Source organism: Protomyctophum bolini (genome assembly GCF_963924005.1).
Source record: "Protomyctophum bolini genome assembly, chromosome: 7".
Lineage (NCBI taxonomy): Eukaryota > Metazoa > Chordata > Actinopteri > Myctophiformes > Myctophidae > Protomyctophum > Protomyctophum bolini.
This window is the reverse complement of record NC_137868.1, coordinates 31298405-31321316: the sequence shown is the minus strand read 5'-3', so window position 1 is coordinate 31321316 and position 22912 is coordinate 31298405. Positions and strand designations below refer to the sequence as shown.

At 40.2% G+C, this 22912-nt stretch overlaps 1 protein-coding gene across 1 annotated transcript in view; it reads left to right on the top strand.

The window, feature by feature from the left end:
- LOC308318953 (CUB and sushi domain-containing protein 3-like) overlaps positions 1-22912 on the top strand; it is a gene marked incomplete at its 5' end in the record, with an annotated part of 301597 nt that overhangs the window by 100066 nt on the left and 178619 nt on the right. Inside the window, 9 exons of the mRNA XM_080768691.1 lie at positions 2055-2243; positions 7673-7789; positions 11168-11383; positions 12418-12606; positions 13632-13801; positions 14858-15014; positions 17531-17722; positions 19552-19678; positions 20592-20794. Coding sequence (XP_080624817.1) covers positions 2055-2243; positions 7673-7789; positions 11168-11383; positions 12418-12606; positions 13632-13801; positions 14858-15014; positions 17531-17722; positions 19552-19678; positions 20592-20794 — 1560 coding nt within the window. The remainder of the gene's footprint in view (positions 1-2054; positions 2244-7672; positions 7790-11167; positions 11384-12417; positions 12607-13631; positions 13802-14857; positions 15015-17530; positions 17723-19551; positions 19679-20591; positions 20795-22912) is intronic.

The window sequence follows — 22912 nt, the reverse complement described above, 5'->3', positions numbered from 1 at the left end:
TAAAACAGCACAGGTGAACAACCATCCATGCTAGGCTCACAGTCACTGATGCCAGACTGACAACCCACAATGGACAGGGCACTGTTTGCTGACAAGTCCGAAAGCCTTTGCCTTTGCCTAAAACTACTCCCCCAACGCTTCCTAGTTACTGGACTGGAGACGGAGTTACAATATGTTTTTTGGACTGTAGCACCACATGAAGGAAACCTCAACTGATGGCCAACTGCCTCATATACTTTGAAATACAATTTAATTGGGTTATAAAAAATGCTTTGTGTGAGTGAAACCATGCTAATATGATCCCCTGGACTGATCACAGTTTCACCCTTCTATCTTTTTCTTATTCCAATTGCTACTTTTCTTCTACAATTTTTAATGATGTTTAAACGTGGAAGTATTGCATTCTCAGATTTTACCACCAGGTGACGGCAACTTCACTGTTCTGGGGGCTTGGTTCAGAGTAGGGAAAGCCATTGGCGAGTGGGGACCCATTGGCTGGCCTTTAGCCAATAGGGGAAAGTAACGAGAAAGTGACGACTAGTTGCAGGCTTGCAGCATCTGTTTATTGACAGCTTTGCCAAACAGTTTTAGGTACGTCTCTAGAGGGTTTATGTAAACGTCATAATCATAAGACTTATTTTCTTTGTCTATACAGTAGTATGTTATCTTGGCCTAAAGGCTTCCCAACAGCTCTGTTTCCTTTTCATTACGCCAGCCAGGGATGGCCAATCCAGATGACCTGATAACTGCTTACACCACTGTCAGTGCATGCCTCGCACGAGTGCATCAGAAAAAGAACAAGCAGTCCTGGTTGGATGACATCCAAAGATCAGTCATGGAAATCACCGGGAGAAATGGGGGCATCTCCCGGTGATGACATAGCTTGCATCACTGAGGTGGAAGCAGGCCGGAGGCGGGCTTGCTGCCTGGCTGTTGCTGATTTATGGGGCAAACGCAAGAAAGGAACATTGGTACAGGGAGACATCATTGGGGGTATACATGTGCAGAAAGTGACAGTGCATTTATGATGTCAAGCAGAGGTTACACCCACATGTCTGGGTCCCTGTGACAATATCCCTCTTCTGCATGCATCTAGTCCTGTTTCGGTTTTAATTCACTATTCACTTCTCTGAGCTTCCCGCTGCAAGGGTTTATACTTAAACCTTGTGAAGCTTTTGTGTTTTTATTATTCACCAACATTGTTGTGTTTTTAAAACTACACAGCCATAACAGTTTGTATAACCGTTGGCAAAGAGATGTCTACTTCATCCCAAATTACAAATAGTCTGCATGTATGACCAGTAAGACGCGCAAACGCGGGAAGCGAACGCAGCTCGTACATATTTGGGGTTTTTTAAGATTTATTTTTAAGTTATTCTTTTTTTAAGTTATTATTTTTAAGTTAAGTTTTTAACTTAGCCATAACCATATAAGGAGTCCCCAAAGCAGCTATACGTCCAAATATGGAGTGTGTTTCACTCAGCTCCATATATGGGCACAAAGGGGGGGGACACGGACACACAGACAGACAGACAGACAGACATGATCTGCTAGGTCTCATAGTAAGTGCTCACTGCGTTCGCAATCACTGCGTTCGCAATTAATATGTTATGTCTCTACTAGATCAATTTGTTTTATACATTGTAGTTGGATCATAAAAATCATTTTGTTCTGAGGGCATTGGATGTCGGTTATCTGGTAATTTATTGGCTTCACACTTGGTTCAACATGAACATAATACTTATAGTGCAAAATAAAGTCAGCCCGGCCAGCCATGCTGGGAACATTGCCTGCCCTGCAGATTTCGGTTCAGATGGTGGTTGCACTTTTGTGTGGCCACTCAGTCCCAGCACTCTACAAAATAGAGACAAACCTTGTCGGTCACAAACACAAACACCTGCCATTCAATAAACCCTCGCACTCCAATCCACTCCACAACAGAGCCCAAATCACACAAAACTACATTTTGGCCTAATTTGGCGGCCCTATAGGAGAAAGTTTTAACATTTCATAATCCATATTCAACACATACAATTTGTTTTATCTCTTTCCAGTTGTCACGTTGGACACCTACTCCTGTATGGATCCGGGTATCCCAGTCAACGGGGTGCGATTCGGCCATGACCTTTCTATTGGCTGTACAGTGTCCTTCCAGTGTGACCCAGGGTACCGACTGAGCCACGATGAAGCACTTGTCTGTGAGAAAAACCATTTCTGGAGCCATCCACTGCCAACCTGTGATGGTATGTATGCTCTATGTTAACTTAGTTGAATTTTCTCCTGCCCACCTTTATGAATATATACTTAAAGATGGAGTGCCACAATTTTTCCAGTTTTTCATGTGTCTATGAGGTGACAGTACTTCATTAGACACCCTGGAGTCGTTTTTATGTGCAATGGTGTATTAACTTTGTATTTAGGGTTTCTTCCTAGAGGCTGAACCCTTGACAGTCATACTGGCCAATGAAATAAACAGTAATATAGTGACACCACACTATCAGCCCCTCCCCTAACCCCTCCCCCTTTATCATACAACTACAGCTGTGGGTGCGGCTTCAGTTCAGGTGGATCACCATTCACCACCCACCAGGCAAACAAGGCATACTTAATGAACTGGTGGGCGTGCCCACATGGAAACAACAATTTAACAAATACTGTTTATAATACATGTTTTAGGGTGGAAAAAAATCATGGCACTCCATCTTTAATAAATCATATTATGCTCTGTATTATAAGTAGCGGTTTGCTATTAAAACCGCCAAACTTAAAACATCGTCTATAGCTGCCCTTTTCACTAACCTTTGAAAAATCATATAATATTATTCTTCACAATAATCCAACCACCGATCGCCTTGAAAGACGCAGTAGTCTTGTAGAATCGGGGGGGAAACTGCCCTTGCGATGCTTCGTTCCACAGCTATCGGCAGTTGAATGGGGTTCATTTTCGAGAAAAAATAAGCATTTTTATAAATCCTTTAGCATTATGCTAAAACAGCTGAAAAATGCCGTGATCACATGATATCTGGGTGTAGTACTCTTCTTCGTTGATCGTAAACCACTGAAAACACGTCATGACAAGAATCTCGTCATTGGCAGTGTGAGCCTTGGATGATTGCACTTATGCTTACAAATTATTGGTCATTGATTGAAGTACAGTACATCCAACATTTACTTAGTCCTCTGCCTACAAAAGTCTGTAATATTCTATTGTGATTTAATGTGCACAGTAGTAGCCTACTGCAGTACGTGTGAAGTCTTCCTTAATTATAACGTAATGTAAAAAAACCAAAAAACTAATGTAACTGGTAAGGATTAATCAATCAAAAGTGCTGGGAACACTTTTTAATTACATTTCTTAATTCATTTACATGAATAAAAACATTGCAAGTTGAGGTGATAATCAACATACACTTTGATTGGGTTATCTACAGCTTTAATTTTCAATTTAAACCTTTTTAATTGATATTTGGTTTAATGTGTTCATAGTCATTTTTGTCATTATCTCGAATTGTTTAATTAATGCAGAAAATTGCCATGCTAACCATTAATCCTATTAAATAGCTTGACGAGGCATATGGGCACTTCAGCCCAGAAATGGGTCCAATAAAATGAATTGAAATAGGTCATCACTCATGTACAGTATAACCCATGCTGGCAGCCATCTCATTTTAAAATGACCATAAATGCTGACAATATTTCCATTCTTTTTCATGTTGGTTTCTGTGTTCTTTGGAACATTTTCAATAGGGTGAACATTTTAAAAGAATTTGATCGATTTCCAGATATTAAACATTTTCAGAAATGTCGATCTACAAGCGCACAACTTGTTGTGAGCTTGTAGATTGTCTATTTATGCTAAACTGATGATACTGCATATTAATGACACACAAATTGGTGCCATATTATGAACATATCTGATGATACTGTACTACTTGTTTAATTATTACGTTTTATATACTGTATAGTAGCACTGTACTTTTGGTTATCATGATTTCAAGATCACTAAGGAATTCATTTTCTTGCTATATCCTTTTCATGTGACGGTGGTAAATGCCAGTACTTTAGGCCCAAACACTTTTGGAAAGCAGCCAGTAATCATTGACCAGAAGTTTCTAAAGATGTATGACTTTGGCAAGATGTAGAAGCCCTGCAGCAGCTGTTGGCATGAACAGATAGTAGGCTACCTACTGAAAGCCTTACTTATTTTGAAAAGGAAAGTGGAAACAATATCGTTGAGCTCAGCACACAACAGGTCTAAAATAGCACGGCAGGCTGTGTTTTAATTAACAATTTTGACCGAATCGGCTCTGCATGATTCATTTAGAGATAACATTATAATGACCTTCATAGCATGTCGATCCATGTCCCAGATCGAAGCGATATCTCTTATAATGCCTGCACATGCCACATGCAAATACTGGGCAGGTACCAAGAGTGGTTGTGGTAATTACAGTACTTTAGTGCTGTAAACACAGAACATGTCCTCTGGTCACACACCACTCAATAACACCACTCGATAACGAGAACATAACAGACAGGCGCGCAAATGCTGGCGGAGAGTGTAAGGACTTAATTTGTGCTTTTTATATAACATTGGTATCATACAGCATGGCTTCTTCTCAGAGATTGCCCTGTAAATTTCAGGTCAGATCTTAATGCATCTTCAGACCAGGTTTGTGGCAGTTAGACGGCCTTGGCCCTCTGCCTGTGCAGTCTCCAAAGTACAGTATGTCCTTTGCCAAGAGTGCTCATCCACTTTTAATGACTTTAAATTTTGGCTCATTAATAAAATATCTTGCTACAGTATAATGTTGTTGCTGGATAAGGATCCATCCATGCAGGCTTGAAGTGTTGTGTGCAATCATGGGCAGGTCCCGGAGCTCAAGACAAGATAAAGGGGAGGAGGTCAACAGCGGTGTAGCCTCGGGCATCACAGTGATCCTCTGAAACATTGCCTGGTATTCATTACTTTGAAAGTATAGTATACTCATAGTTTAATTTCTTTATATTTTCTTTCTTCTTGTGAGACGTTTCCAGGAAGGCTTCCAGCATTTGGATTATTGTAATGCCACCCTGGCCTTAGGCCAGCCACAGCCAAGACAATGCACAAGAACACGCTCACAAAAGCATGGTGACACATTTTATCAATGCTGTATTTACAAAGTGGTGCCCTTTATGTGAGATGACCTTTCAGAGGAAACACAGTGGGGGAAACATGGCAATGGTAAATGTTGACAGTTTTGAACAATACCCAATTACACCAGTTAACCCTCTGAAGGATTTGGCATTAACCTCTGGCCCCCAGCAGCCAATGAGAGAAGAGCTTTACCTCATTACAACTTCTTGTGTTGAGATAAGACGCTTCCTCTGAGTAATTTATGTCAACATGTGGATAATCTTATTGATGTAATGTAATTAAAGTAAAAATTAGCCTATCTCCCCTGGGCTGGGGTGCACCAGCTGATCATAACTTTAGTCCTAAATTAGGTATAAAGTCATCTTACAGTAGTTTGTAACTAGTGCGCTACTAAATTATGTTGGACCACGAGTCCACAGCTATTTTTTGCATAACTTAGCTAGTAGTGCGTAGACTGCTGGTAAAGTAATGTACTGTATAGACACATAAAATGACAGGACTATACCAGTGACTTTTGTTAGTTGAACTGAGAAGAATAGCATGTTCCTCCACATGTGCTCTATACTCCTGGTGAAACTCCTTATTGTCAGGTAAAACGTAGTGGATTGACGGCATCATGTGTAATTATCAGATGACACGTTTGCCTACTTATCAACTCAGCAGCGACAAGGCACTACATTACAAGGGACTATCAGCAATTGCTAGAAAAAGGGGGAAAAAAGGAAAATGACATAAATTACAAAATGATATGTTCATCCGAGAGGAGTAAACCGAGATACAGTTGTCTTCAAAAGCAGTGGTATGCACCATTAACTGCTATGTTGTATGATAAAACGATTACACTAACGTTGTATCCCACAGAATTGACTATGTTGAATTATTTCCTTGAATATTTAGCTGTAAATGTCAACATTATCATAACTATCCAATGGATGTAATCTATCTAGCAGTGTGTTAACAAGGATGGGGTCGTTTATTATATTGAATTATTTCATTGATTATGTCAAGGCAGTCTTCCGTTGTAAGTAGATGTTAGTGCTGCCTAATAGCTTGCATAAATATTTAGTTGTAACTTAAAACTACGTTATAACAATTTTTTGCGGCGCAACAGATTTAAAGGTGGTGTAGGTGATATTGTTTTAAAACAATGTTTTAAGGTTAGAGCAGATATAGATATTCGTATAGTAATCATTGCTAGTATAGAATGTTTCTACAGTAACTAAGCTTTCCCCGTCTCTGCAGCTTTTTAGTAAACATATTTATTTAGTAAACAACAATATATTTTCAGTATGGAAATATACATTTTGTACAATCTGGAGAAAGAACTCCATACATACAATATCAGCTTCAATTGTAGTGTTCCTGTTCCAATTTTGGTTTTCTTTCATAACTTCAAATTTCACTTTGTTATGTATCGAGGAGGAGTTCTCTCCTGATTGGATAAATTGATATACCAACCTGAATATGAATTTTCTGATTAGTAAGCACTGGAGAGATGGAAAGACCCCTGTTTCTGATAGCTATCAGAGAGTGAGAGCTATTTAAAATGTATTTTTACATAACTATTTCACTTACACCACCTTTAGAGTTGGTGGTCATTGACCTACCTACCTGTCACATAGTCACTGTCTCTTTGAAGTTTCAGTAAAATTTCAGCCTCATGCCTTAATCATCTTGGTGTATTGGGATAAAAGTAAATCATTAATCATTAATTTATAGATTATATATTCATAGCACAGAGGTGTGGGTAAATGCATATAAAACATTTATGAATGCATAAATGTATGTATGAATGACTGGTTGACTGATTTTTTCCCTTTGGTAATGCAGAGTAACTTGTGTTTACAAGGAGTACAAAATTAATCGTTGAGTTGACAAAATCTCAATAGTAATGAGCAGAAAGATACTGAACTGTGCTATGAACCGTACATGAAACGTATTTCATGGTTTCTGGATTTGTTTCCATACACGGAATGTATCTATGGCTCGGTTTCAGATACGGTTCTCAGAACCTAGTTTGGCCCCTATGTAGCTCTGGTCCATAGCTGCAAGGCCTTCATTAGAGCTATGGAACTGTGCTCTTCCAACGATCGCATAAATGCAGACCAGCCTCTAGTCTGTAGCGTAAATATAAATAAAATAAAACATTTTACCTACTCACCAAAAGAAAGGCGGCTTGTGTAATTAGAAAGCCTACTAAAAAATGCACTTTTTGGCCAGAAAGGGATTTTAGTAACTAAAAGTATTTATTTTACGGTGGAAAAACAATCCCTTTCTGGCCAAAAGAAAAAATCTTATCTTATCTTAATTGAATACATACAGTAGGACCATAATGGAAGCGAGCTACGTATACGGGCTTTTTGTGTTTTTAGCATTATTGTATAATTGTACCTTATTGTATATTTAGCAAACTGTCAATGAAGTATTCAATCAGTCAATCAATCAATTGTTTATATTTTACTTTGTCTTCAAATGAGTAAGTTATCCATGTTTTAGCTGCAGTTAACATTTTTGCCATGTTCCCTTTCGGCTCAGCGTCATGTGGTGGGGACATCAGAGGACCTGGAGGAATTATCCTTTCACCAGGCTACCCAGAGCTGTACCCCAGTTCCCTGAACTGTACCTGGACTGTAGAAGTCAGCCACGGAAAAGGTAGGATTCAATGCATTAACCACATGAAGTGTGACCTTTTAGATCCGCTATTTTTGACAACAAGATTTAGTGTAGAGGGAAAAAAGGTGGTGACCCGTTATAGACTACTGGGGGACCCCCATCAACAAAGTATATAGCTTGAGGAAGAATCGAGGCCAATGTGAATCATGGCCAGCGGGGACCAGGCAACTATTTGGGAACAGTTCGAATCAATCAGACTCGGTGTGAATCTCCCCTAAGACTCTTCAGCAATGCTATTGCATTTAGTATGGCGATGTGGCTCTGCTCATGTGATATCCCAGATTATCTGTGCACCGAGCAGGGTGCTGATGATTTGCTGACGATTTGGTTAACCTACTCTCATATTATTTGTGCTGCACCGAGACACAGCTGATATCATATCACATTTGATATCTCAGATTATCTGTACAGCTCTGATATCAACAACAAACCCCAGAGCAGAGCATAACATAAAGACATTACATGAACAACAACTTTCAATGCATTCCATATACCACATAGATGCATATCACATGATCATAATACAGTCCATAAAAGTGAGAACACATTATAATCACAGATACCCATAACGGAACTAGATACCACATATAGTAGTGTACTATATGTGGTATCTAGTTCTGTTATGGGTATCTGTGATTATAATGTGATTTATGGATTGTACTACAATCCATGAATCACATTATAATCACAGAATCACCCATTACAGAACTAAATGCCACAGGGAGGAGGCCGGGGATGTGGAGGGAATTTGTAAACTGACGTACAATTTACAATTTCGGCATTTAGCAGACGCTCTTAATCCAGGGCGATTTACATTCAGCAAGGACAAAAAATATGTAAATATGGCAATACATATGTGATTTTTTTATAATGTATATTTACATTTTAAAAAATCACACCCATGTGAACTGAGTGGTGCAACTCCCCCCCCTACTTAAAAGGACAACCTGATTGAATTGTGCGCGTGAGTGAGTTAGCTGGCAGCGAATGAGAGTGAAGGGAGTTGACGTGGAGAGAGACATCTGATTTGATGGAGCAGAATTAATTACTGTTAAAGATGAATGAATGAAGGGGCATTACATTATAAACCTTCTGACTTCCATGTCTCAATTAACTATCGCTGCACTGGATTGGTGGGGCGTCTTGTAGTCGTTCTCTTTCTATATACAGTAGGATTCAGAACCAGTTTTAGTTGTTTTGTTTTTGTCTGGTGAAACCTGACTAATGAAAGCTCATGAAATGTAGACGACCTAGTCATAGTCACCACCTAGTCCTGATTGGCTGTCACACACGCTGTCTAAGCCTCCTAAGCAATGCCACACGCACCACAAAGGGGCTGATTTGATTTCCGCGTCACAGCGAGCAAGCTTTACCACCGCAGCCTCGAAGCGAAAACAGCTGCTAATGTTATGAGCTGGACAGCAGCTGGAAAGCCACAACAAAACAGTCATTGAACCACGCACAGAACGTCGGAAACGAACGCAAACAATGGCCGTGAGGCGTTGTTTGCATTGTTTTCACAAACATACACGTTACTAAATAATAATAACAAGTAAGACACGCGAACGCAGCTCGTAAATTGCAACAATTAGAATAAATTACTTTTTTTTTTTTTTTTTTTTTCTTTTTTTTTACCAGCCAGGTAGCCTATAGGTTGTGAGATGTCGAACTAACTGATGAAACGTCTCTTCTTGTTGCAATGATAATTGGAACCTTGGGGAGGGTGGGGTGATGGGGGATTTGTAAATGAAAATGAAAAATGTTTAATAAAAACTTGGCCACAAAGAAAATATATAGGCCTATATATATATATTTTTTTTTAAGTTATATTTATTTTATTTTTAGAAAATAAAGTTTTCTACTGTGTGTGTGTGTGTGTGTGTGTGTGTGTGTGTGTGTGTGTGTGTGTGTGTGTGTGTGTGTGCGTTTAGTTTTTGTGTGTGATACAGCTGCGCCCTCTGGTGGCGGGTGGGTGGTGTCACAGTGTGACAGACAGACAGACAGACAGAGTTAGTTTTGCCTAGCTTCCATAAGCTGCTCACTGAATTCGCAATAATCATACTAATATGGGGGGAGAACACAACGGAGACAAGAACACAATGGAGACACTGCTTTTTTCACCTGACAAATATCACAATGTGATCATTTCTTGTTTTCAAAGATTAGCCAATTATGTTTACCCCTTTAATTATGTTGGTTAAGACATTTACTTTTTCATTTGGACCTATTCCAATTTTGCAATTATCCATGTGTCAAATAATAAAGAGTGATAAATCATAGTGTGCCATCTCAGCCATTGATTAGGCTTTAGAGCATGTCTCTAGATTATTGGCTTTGCTTGACATGAAACAATCCATTTGGCTTCCTGTTGACTCGTTTTAAAATGACAAATCTGCACTCTGAGCACTGATTCATGTGGAACTCTTGTCTGATGCAGTGTGCTCACTGTGGTTCATCTGGCTCAGAGATAGGTGTGGGTTTGTTTTGCGTGGGTTTGTTTTGACAAAATTTGAATGTAAGAGTTTTCATCAGCTACTCTATTTAAGGAACATCCGTGACATTGTCTATTGCTCACTCATTAAGCATCCCACAGTATCAGAGTTTTATTATTAGTAGGCCTATAATATTATTTTATTTCCTTATCACAGTCTCCTACAGCAATTTAAAATGATCTGTTCTCTGAGAAGGTCCACTTTCCAATCTCCTCGTTACCATCTGAAAAGCAAACGGCCTATTGCAGTGCCCCAACGTGCCCTTGTCTTATCTTCCCTCTCTACAAGCCCTGTTTCTCCCCTTATTTTACTTCTCCAAAGTGCCAACTAAAACACTGCCATCTAATCATCACAGTAAATTTCCTAACACCTCTGTTTCCTCACCCACGGCGACCTACAGTGAGATTGAAGATAAGATGGTTTTACAGCTCTTGATGTCCAATACAGTTGTATTCTCTCCTACAGATCTATCAGTGAATAGAATATATCAGTATCACTCTCACTCTGAAATGCGGCGTCTGATGCCTGAGGTCTATGTGACCAAAACGTTGCTTCCTCTTGTGCAGATGCTGTGAGGGTCAATTTATTTTATTTCTTAATTGAAAAAAAGTAGCCAGTAGTGTTAGTTGACAAAACCCTTTTTGGAATATAGAACAACCACACAATTTTCTTGTAGGTTTGAAATTATCACATTTTAAATTAAATTCAGTTAATCCTTTTTTAAATGACCCTCGTTATCTTTATATAACAGATCACAAACCTGTAATTTATTTCACCTATAAGAATCACAGAAAAGCCAGCATTGACATTTTCATGTGGCTCCTGCATCCCCTTGTGCTATTTAATTATTTTTCTCCTGTTAAAGGCGTCCAGTTCACATTCCACTCCTTCCACCTGGAGGATCACCATGACTACCTTCTGATCACGGAGAATGGCAGCTTCGCCCAGCCCCTTGCACGGCTCACCGGTCTGGAGCGCCCGGCACCGGTTAATGCAGGCCTATATGGGAATTTCAAGGCCCAGCTGCGCTTCATTTCTGACTTCTCCATATCGCTACAAGGATTCAACATTTCCTTCTCAGGTGGAAAGAAACCTACAAAACAAAACGCTGAGAGAGTGGCGGCATGGTGGGGATGTGGATTTATGGGAGGAGAGAGGGCTGGGCAGGGGGGCATGCAGGAAAAGGGACATGTGTTGGTTGAGCAGAGAGACTACTGGAATAGAGAGCAATGATGAGTGACGGGGAGAGAGAGAGAGAGAGAAAGAGAGAGAGAGAGAGAGACCCCATTGGATTATAAGATAAAAGATATAAAATGTGCTAAGCCCCAGTAAAGTGCACATAAAGCAACATGCAAGTCTGAATGGTACTGGGTCAAGGTACTGTAACAACTGGGCCTCAAGCTGTGCCAATCGGAGAAAGGATATTGATGAGACAAAGAGGCCAGCGAGGTGGAAGCTGTCTGCCTTTGATGCAAATGGACATCAAAAGACAACCACAACTCAACACCATAGACGGGGAAAGATCTGGGGAAGGAAGGAAGTTGGAGGAGAGAGAGGGAGGGAGCTACAGAAGTAAATGGTGGAATATATACAAAGAGAGGAAAAGAAAGGTGGAGATGAGAGACAGAAGGAGGGAGGTACTGAAAGATGAGACAGATGGCAATGGAGGGTGATGAGGGTTAATGGTGGGGGGGATACTGACAGAACGAGGGAGTGTGTGTAAGGAGGTTTCCTTTATGACCAGTCTGCCTAAATGTTTTCCTGCTGTTCGCTGAAGTGAAGCATAACTTGTGCATTCATGAATATTAATTAAATAATCTTGAGTGTGTGTGTGTGTGTGTGTGTGTGTGTGTGTGTGTGTGTGTGTGTGTGTGTGTGTGTGTGTGTGTGTGTGTGTGTGTGTGTGTTTGTGTGCGTGCGGAGTGTGTGCATGTGCCCCTGTGTGTTTTGCTATTGGCATCTATAGATTGCCTCATTAGAATGCAGGTCCTAACCTTCTATGACCTTTAGTTGACCATGTTTATAATATGCTCATATTAAATGGGCGAAAGTCAATAATTGCTACTTGCTGCAACTCTTACTGTATATTATTACTGTTGGTCTCTGTATTCATAGAGTATGACCTTGAACCTTGCGATGACCCTGGAAGTCCCCAGTTTGGTGGGCATACGGGTTCAAAGTTTGGAATTGGCGATTCACTGGCCTTCGACTGCAACACGGGCTATCGCCTGCAGGGGACTCGGGAGATTGTGTGCTTGGGTGGTGGCCGCCGTATGTGGAGTGCACCTCTGCCAAGGTGTGTGGGTACGTGGTCAGCTGCTTTCATTCTGTTTCCTTTGGTCCTTGTGTACTGTATGTGTAGCAGGGCTAGCAGGATTTACATTGGCAGGTAATCTGCTGCAAATCTGAATTTGTTTTTAATGACTGTCTAGACATTGAGGAACGTGATGTAATCAGACTTCTCACTGGTATACTGCAATTCAAGGTTAGGATGGTGTTAGACGATTATTAGGGCTAAATTTGGCTCAGCTGCTCTCATTTCTATATGAAAGAGCCGTATACCAGGGGTGGCCAGGGAGTGTTCATATGTCGTATGCCCTCCCCATCAGAAACTAAATTTGATCACTTACACATTTATGACTTGAGTACAGAGATAATTTGATAGTCTATAGGCATCCTGTGATATAAACTAATAATATTATTACCAGAGCCCCAGATGTACTGTAGCGTTTGTATATAACCCTTGGCTTTGCCATATCCATTTTGATCCCATAGCAGAAAAGTACTACTGTGATCATGGCATGAATATTACAAGACAATAGAGCTTGGAAAGAAAACAATAAAACCTATTTATGTTGGGCATTCACTTGCATGGTCAATGAGTTTTACATAAAGCATGCAAGGAATCTAAGAGTGCAGTACTGTTATAGTCTCTTTTTTTTTAAGCCCAATATTTTCTTTTGGCTTGTTGCTTCAGTGCAGTTCATCTTAGAAAGTCATCCTCTCCGGTTTTGCCCTATCATTGTGCAAGATAACCCGCAGGCGCAGGGTAAATCTTAGAAATTAAGCCTGAAAATATTTTTTTACTGAGCAGTAATGTGTTCAAAATGTTGGGGTGCAGCAATGCGAGATTATTATGATAATAAAGAGAGCAACAGGTGCAATTCGTCTTTATCTCTTATGAAACATTTCTCTCAAGACTTTAGAAATGGTGGTTCTGAACCCAGTCAAGGCTGTTTTTACAGTATTTTGCTAGCAACAGTGTTGATGTGTAACTGATACTGCCGTCTCTCTGTGTATTCATTATTTTTGTTTTTGTTTTTTTGCAGCTGAGTGCGGGTCAACCGTTTCCAACAATGAGGGAGTTCTTTTGTCGCCTAACTATCCGATGAACTATGACAACAGCCATGAATGTGTCTACAGTATCAAGGTCCAGACAGGCAAAGGCATCAACATCACTGCTGCTACCTTCCAACTTGCACAAGGAGATATTCTCAAGGTAATTCTTTGTGAATTGGTAATTTGTTTCATCTTGTATTTCATCAGGAAAGTCAATTAAGACGTTATTCTACTGATTACTTCCAAGGGTGAAAAAGTAGACTTTCCTTATACTGTTCGTGTTGCACTGTTAAGTTTTAGGAATTAAATAAGCTTAAACCATTTAAACCTGAACCTGTTCGTGTTAAGGCAGAGAGGTATTTCATTATGTAATACACATAATAACAAGTTTAACTTGGAACACAGTGAACTCACAGTAACAGAGATACATGGCAGTGTTTAATTCCTACCAGTTTCTCTGTCGTATAAAATAAATGACATTCAAACTGTAACCATAATTTTGTGCATTTCCATATGCACATAATAACCCATTATGAGCCTCACAATTTGACAAGGAATATTCTCGCAGCGCTGCCAACAACTTGTCCTAAATGGATTTTGCAGTTGAATACACTATTGCATTCTGATGATCCACAGGAGAGGGGAATAGAGTAAAAACAAACAGACCTCCATAGTCAGTGTTTGGCAATATATGTTTGTGTGCCTCACCATTTGTCTTGTTGATCCAGCTGTACTTATACAAGATACCAAATCAATAAGAGTATTATTTACAATCAAATCTCATTTTGCACATTGCTTTGCAGTAGAGAAGGTATATAAAACACATGCAATACAAGACACAGCATACTGAATGCTATTCATCTATTGTTGTTATATAAATTGTCAGTGGGATTGCGTTGCCACGGAACAACTTGGGTTAAAGTGTATTGTCAGTTACTGATATTACTGTTCTGCAACAAGAAATAAACTTGGACCCATTCAGAATTAAATGTTGGGACACCTCGAACATAGTGCTGTATATTATTATATTATTTAGCATTGTTTTAAAATAGTGTAACATTCACCAAAAGCATTATTTTGTATTTGTTCAGGCTGAACAATGTGGAAAACATTGGTTTAGAAAAAGAGCTTAGCATTGGAATGAAAACCATGCAGGTCCATGACTCCCTTGACAACATACTGTACTTCAAAAGGCTTCTTGTCCATCCCTCACCAGGTGTATGACGGCAAGGATAGTGTGGCCGGTGTCTTAGGCACGTACACGGGGACATCCATGCAGGGTCTCTGCCTTACCAGCACTTCCAACCATCTGTGGCTTGAGTTCCAATCTGACCAGGAGGCAACTGGAGAGGGGTTCAGGCTCATCTACTATAGTAAGTAGAAGCCCAAAGGACAGAATCTGGAGGAGTAATAACACAAAATGAGTTTTACAAAAGTCAACCTCCTGGTGGCGCTATAACAGGCTGTTCTGGAAAATTTGTGCCAGAGGTTTATTGTTGGCATCCAGGGAGATTACCGGTAGCTGTACGTACTGTAGACGGACGGAGTGAAAAACATATTCTCTCCCCATGCCTTCGGCCTGGTGGAAACAATTACTCTGAATAGAATCTGTCTTGATTTTGGCAGATGGTCATCACTGCCCAACTCTCTCCAAGCTCGAGTATCAATCATAAAGATGAAGGGTTAATTTTGTATGTTCTATGCTCCCATTGCCATCACCATCACAGTATTAGACTAAGCTTAACTCTGCTTTATCTAAATTTGTGTGGAACGGGAAACATTCACGCCTCAAACTTTCCCTGATACATTGAGCTAGAGCTGATGGCGGCCTTTCGTTGCCCAACTTCAAATTTTACTATTGGGCCTTCACCCTCTTTTAAGATGGTTTGACTCAACGAAGGTTTCTTGGCGAGAGCTTGAGGAGAGTTTGGTACATCCTATCGAATTGAGTGATCTTATTTATTCAAACTATTCATAATAATCAATGCAAAATTCGTTTTGGGCCAGTAGTGGTAGTGTGGAGAGCAGCTGAACAAATGTGCAAGATTTATTTGAAATGGAATCTGTTTTCCCCAATATTCAATAATCAAGAAGGTCTGTTGTTGGAGGAACGTCCTATTCCTAGTTCCAAGGGGATTCATACATGGATTCATACATTTATTTGAAAATGGCCCCAGGTGGAGGCACTGTCCTTGGTGCTGAACTCTGTATGGCACTGGTTTGCCTCGCTGTAGTGCTTACCTGTTTGGCGGCCCAGCGAGACTCCATGGCACACATTGGCTCTGTGATTATATATAATTTGTATTCAAATCAAAAACAATTCCAGTCAAACATTATTTTATTTTTAATTTTCAGAATTTAAATGAAACCTCATTCAGTGCATGGATTAATTACTTGCGCGAGCAGAGCGCGCAAGCACTGTAATCGGCTGTGTATGTCGGTGGCATCGCTCAGCCAATCAGGGATTGTGTATTTTTGGTGGTGTCGCTTGGCCAATTAGGGATTGTGTATTTTTGGTGGCGTCGCTTGGCCAATTAGGGATTGTGTATTTTTGGTGGCGTCGCTTGGCTGATGACGTAACTATTAAAATACTTAAATTTGTTTTCTATTAGTGTAAGTTTTATTTTAAATGTTTGTTTATGGCTTAAGTCGTTATTTCTTATATTTTAAATTGGGGCGGACAGTAAGTTGACAGGAGTCAGCAGTAGGTTGCCCCATTCATGGCCTACTTGTGTGCAAAGCGCAATTTGGCAGCTTGACAGAGTGCATTTCTAGTTACAAATTGCATTCACAATTAGAACCCAATTGCTCCTTCAGTTTGACCTTTCCAACAACTGCACAAGGTAAATGGCTCCTTCTCTCTGCTTCAGTATTACTGGGTCTTTTAAACCAGAATAAATTGCCATTATTTTGCCCCGAGAGGTTTGACTGAAAAGCCAGTAGGGCAGGGGGAGGGAGCACTATGGGCAACTTAAATCTTGTCTGAACATGAAATCTGATCATGTTTTCATGACTCTTCTACCAAATGTGCTGAGGTAATTTTCTAAATGTGAGCCGTAACCATCAGAGATTTATACTGGGCATGACACTTGTAATACTGCCATAACATCTGGCATGGGCAAGGGACTCGCCGCGAGAGGGGAGCATAAATCACAGCTGCCGGGTTTTTATGCGGTGGGTGTTGCCGCATAGCAGAACTCTCTTACATTTACTGCCTGAACGATACAAAGGCCACCACGGTCAAGATCAACCACGCCGAGTTAAAGAGTTATAGGAACATTTTCTCTTTTCTGTGTGTATATTTTGTTTTATTTTGTTCTGCCTCGCACGAAACCACTATGAATGGCTGCACTATTTCTCACCCCTGGTAAATGTCTACACTCAATTGAACACTTAATTGTGGAGGCCTAATTGTGCTCTCTATCCAGAAAGAGTATTTTATTACCAAGTAATATAATGGGACTTTAAGTCCAGTCCTCATCTGTGTTCAACCGGAAATTAATTCTCATTACTCAATCAATAAGTCTTCACAATACAGATAAAAAAGGGGATTATGGAGGCTCCCCAGTGTAAATTCCTGTTTTAAATGCTGGCAAATGGTTCGATGTGTGTATTATGTGTCTGTACTCTCTTGGAATGTAAAAAGATATGGGGCTCTATTTTCATCCATGCTAAAGCCCCTTCCCTAAACTACTTTTCTACAAGCTCACAACGTGTCAATGTAGAGTGGCTAATTTTTCAAAATAATAAATAAGGCGAAGTAGTTTAGGGATAAGGGGTTTAGGCATGTATGAAAATACAGCCTATGGACTGTTCTTTGACGCCACCGCCCACCACCATTCCCATCGCTGCCGTCTTCTTATTCTTTCCCATTTCTTTATTTATCCAGGTTTTGAGCTTTCCCACTGTGACGAACCTGGCGTTCCACAGTTTGGCTTCAAAGTCAGTGACCAGGGTCACTTTGCAGGCAGTGCCATCACGTACGGTTGTGACCAAGGTTACACCCTGCACGGCAGTGGCATACTCAAGTGCATGACAGGAGACAGAAGAGCATGGGACAACCATCTCCCCTCATGCATAGGTAATCCTGTCTCTTTATCTCTGTCTGTCTGTCTGTCCTCTCTGCCTATGTCACCCTCTCTGTCACTGTCTCCCAGTCGCTTTGGCAGCTGATATTATTATTCAGTCCAGGTACCCCGTCAACATTGCTATGCTCAGTGTTATCCTAAGGATTTGGTCCTACACGATTTCCTCTTAATTGGTCTGTGTTGAGAGAAACTGCATGCCTTGTCATTTTTGTCAGAGAATACAAATGCCTCTGATGTTTTATTGTGAATAATTGATCTCTGTTAATATTCTGGAATTCTGCATCCAAAGCTAGATAATTAGATTAAATAAGAACGCTGTGTTGGAATGATTTGGAAGCACTCTTTATATGACCTTTATTTTGACCTTTTAATTTAGTTTTCAGTAATTTAAACATAACATGGCATTGATCAATCATGATCCAGAAGCATAACAAAGTGCACAGGTAGTAATTTATTTAAAGTTGGTAGCACAAGGAGGAGTGGCCATACTGTATGTACAGTGCAGTAGCGCTTTTATATTCAGAGGCTGCTGTGAGAAAGAGGGGGAAAAAAAGATGAAGCTATTACCTGCATGTTGCTCGATTCTGGAAGGTGTTGTGAGGCAGTGACTGTATACCGATGTCTAGCAGTGATGGATTAGGGTAAAAATGATTTACAAATTCCGGACATGTGCAGAATTGCACTTTAAATGCCACCGTGTCCTTCTGCCTTTTCCAATGATGAGACACTGGTTTCCTCCTCAAAGGGAAAAAAATACCTTGGTTTGGCACCGCAGTAGTGTATGTTCGATATGATCACAAATGCTGATCACAAAAAAGGTGCTCTGTCACTCTATTGATTAACTGTTCAACAGAGCTGGATTATTGATTGGTCAATATTAATAGTCAGCCTGGTCTCTGTGAGTTGAATGAGAAGTGGAGCGTCCATATCTTTCGCCAAGGCCACATCTCTAGGCTCCTGTTTGGCTGCTTCTCTGAAGCTGATTAGCGCCATCTAATGCAATTTTCCCATTAATTAAGTGCTGTTTGTTCTGTAATATAGATAGTCAAATGATAACCAGGGGAAATACACCATAGATTAGAGGATATGATATTACTTCCATCATTGAGATTTTAGCGGCGCCCACAGTGGAAGGCCCGGACGGTATAGTTTGTTTACACTGACTGTATAGTTAATTAATGGCATCATTAGCAGGGCATACTTGGAGACAAAACAAGTTTTGTGTGTCTCCGGTCAGGCAAGAAGTCTTTGTCGCAGTTCCTGCAATTACCTGGTTGTAGAAAACAAAGAGAACTATAGTCAGTGGCGTGCACAGACATTTAGAGGGGCAGGTGCTCAAGTAAAAAAAAGGGCACCTTGTGCAGCGCGTGGAACCGGCCGGTTGCCTTAATAGTGTGAGATGTATTGATCTTGGGGCATAAATAATATATTAGAAGCTTTTCATCAAGAATTGATCAATGTGACCATGGTCCACATGCTGTGCAGTGTACACTGTACAAAAAAGGGCACATTTGTCCAGAGGGAAAAGGGCAGGGGGTGCTCTAGCACCCCCTAGTGTCTATCTGTGCATGCCACTGACTATAGTCAGATGCAGCAGCCATGAACGTGTGTCATTGTCTTCCTCCCTCCCACTTTCTCATGCATTCATTGTCAACCTCTCTCCGTGTGTGTGTGTGTGTGTGTGTGTGTGTGTGTGTGTGTGTGTGTGTGTGTGTGTGTGTGTGTGTGTGTGTGTGTGTGTGTGTGTGTGTGTGTGTGTGTGTGTGTGTGTGTGTGTGTGTGTGTGTGTGTGTGTGTGTGTGTGTTTGTGTTGTGAGTGCAGCAGAGTGTGGTGGAGGTTTCAAGGGTGAGTCTACAGGTCGTATCCTGTCTCCTGGGTATCCATTTCCTTATGATAACAACCTGAGGTGCACCTGGACCATTGAGGTCAACTCTGGCAACATCGTCAGGTATGACGATACACAGCATGTACTACTACATGCTACAATAATAAATAATAATAATAAACTTTATTTGTATAGCACCTTTCATACATAAATGTAGCTCAAAGTGCTTCACAGCTAAATATTTTCATTCAGCAATGATATTGAACTACAATTTGGTTAAATATTTACTCCATTGTATACACTCTCTTATGGGAACATTCATAAAGGTTAAATGAACCAAATTTAGACCTGAGGCCGATTCTAAAAACGCCTCCTCAAACCTACATATCGGTCACAAATCGAGTCCCAGTGGGCGTATTTTTTATTTATTCATTTTCTTTCAATAAAAGCCTTTCATAACGCATGCCTGTGATCTAAAAGATTTCCGTTAAGTATCCTCAAAATGTCTGTCATCAAGAGAAACCGCCTGCAGCTATTATCAGTGAATGGGGACAGTGACTTTGTAGACACTGACAGCACCCAAGGGGATGTTCCAGTTATGTGAGAGCATTTTGTGGTGCAGAACTGTTAGCATGACAGTGAATTAAAACCCATTTGGTCATAAATGTTGAAGCAAACAAGTATGATTGTATAAATTCAATCTTACATCTTACAAGAAGCTCTGGGCTATCTCTTGATGGCTTGTTTCACTTTCACAGACATTGATTGATGTTCCCTAATCTACACTGAACTTCAACTGGACTGAACTCTATGTTGACTTTGCATCAGGCATTTCACTTTTGGTGAGGAGTTGGTTTGAATCAATAAGGAGCTGCAGAACTGTGAAAGAGAGCAGCATAATAAAAATAAATGAAACAACCAGCCAAAGCCAGATTGATTGACTGATTTGACCCTGGGCCACGGCTCACTCTGACCAACCAATACCAAACTAATCAATACCAAATCAAAGATAATCTATTCTCTTCACTTCATCCAGTCTCCAGTTCCTGGCCTTTGACACAGAGGCATCCCATGACATCTTAAAGGTGTGGGATGGCCCTCCTGATAATGAGATGTCTCTGAAGGAGGTGAGTGGTTCATTGCTGCCGGAGGGGATCCACTCCACCCTCAACTTGGTCACCATTCAGTTTGAGACTGACTTCTACATCACCAAATCCGGCTTTGCCATCGACTTCTCCAGTGAGTATTACTGTACTACCACCATTGACCATTATTATTATTATTATTATTATTATTTTATTATTATTATTATTATAGGACAACATGGATAATTGCTGTCTTATTTCAAGGAGTACGGACCAAGTTTACGGGCCAACAGACAGATATTTTTTTCACTCCCCTCTAGAGAGTAAAATGAGTCTAAATATAATGCATGCGTGTAGTCAATAGAACACATACTGTACAGCCTGCGTCTAGTAATTATATTTTCCCCTAATCTTATGATCTGTCATTATTTCTCTCCATGTTATATCAAGTTATCAAGTTGAAGTATAGTGGTTTTTAATTCCAATCTCGTTATCTCACACTGATCCGTCAGTATTTGCCTTAATCTTTGTTATGGTTGAACGATTGTGAAGCTATCACAAATCCCTGGTATTTCACAGTCCACTGCTGTGGATGGTCTCTGGTGTGCTGTGTGCAGCCCTAGTTACACACTGATGCGGTCCACATGTTTTGCTGATGGGTAACTTCTAACCCATGCACCCACGCACAGCCAGTTCTATTATACCTCATTGATTCAGCCGTGAAGTTTGTGAAGATTTTGAATGGATACGAGATGTATTGCACCTGCAATTGTGTTGCGATGTGTTGTGATTGGAGATCTTAGTGCTAGGTCTCAATGCTGCATTTGACACGGTCGACCACAATATATTACTAGACAGACTGAACAATTGGGTGGGTCTTTCTGGCACAGTACTAAACTGGATCCATTCGACGGCATCTACTGTTCAATATCTACATGCTCCGACTACCTCAGATTATGGAAAACAACAAAATAAGATACACAAATCTACATAACCGTATGACCAGAGGACTATGGTCCAATACAAACACTGACTAAATGCATTAAACAAATCAAGAATTGGATGTGGCATTATACTTTCTTCAATTAAACAAAGAGAAACTGTAGTAATCGTTTTTGGAGCCAAGAAAGACAGACAAGTCGAGCACCCAGATCCAATCGGTAATGTTAAGATTAGAAGTTAGAACCTCTAGTCAAGTCAAAGACCTTGGTGTAGTCATGGACCTGAATTTAGACAGCCACATTAAACAATCACAAAGTCAGCCTCACCTAAAAAACATAGCACAGGTTAAAAGACTTATGTCTCAGCAGGACCTAGACAAACTTTTCCATGCTGCTGCTTATGTTCTTACTAATTCCAAGACATTGGAGGATATCACTCAAGTTATTAAATCCTTACACTGGCCCCCTGTGTATTAAATAATTGATTTCTAAATACTAATGTTGGTCTAAAGCTTTAGGGCTACATTATCGCAGAGATATCTGGGAAAGGTTATTTTCTTCATTTTCATTGCACCACCCATCTGGAACCAATTTCCAGAAAACGACAGGGCTGCTGTCACTCGTATTTATTTTAAAACACAGCTAAAGACCTTTCTGTTTGATTTTACTTTGATTAAGTTATATTTATTTTGTATTATGTCCTGTTTCATGTTTTTTTCTTGTGACCACCTCTCTGACTTGTGCATTACCCTTTCAAATCAACATTGTAAGAAAGGTGATGGGTCACACACACCAAGACTGCATTTTAGTTTTTATTCTTTATAACATCGAATGACAGACGTTTGTGAACGTCAGTCTCTTTTAAGGGAGTGGTGACAATGGTGATTATGTGCACCTGCACACTTTCACCACTCCCTTAAAAGAGACTGACATACATACTTTCATACTATCAATAAAGGCAGAAAAAAGAGACTGACATTCACAAACTCTCCACACTGATGAAGGCTGGATAGCCGAAACGTCTGTCATTCGATGTTATAAAGAATAAAAACAAAAATGCTGTCTTGGTGTGTGCGACCCATTGCCTTGTTGTCGAAATGTGCAATGCAAATAAAATTGCCTTGCCTTGGATTAGTTTTCAGTGGCTACAGTAAATAGAGCCAGGTCTTCACAGGCTAAAATGTGATTTTCATAAAATAATGAGGGTTTCTTTGTGTTATTTCTTTCAACTACAGTTGAAAGAAATAATATGAAAATATATTTTTGAGTTCAAATAATACAGTATACCATTCAACTAGTCTAAACCTGCACCCACAGGGATGACCTAGGAA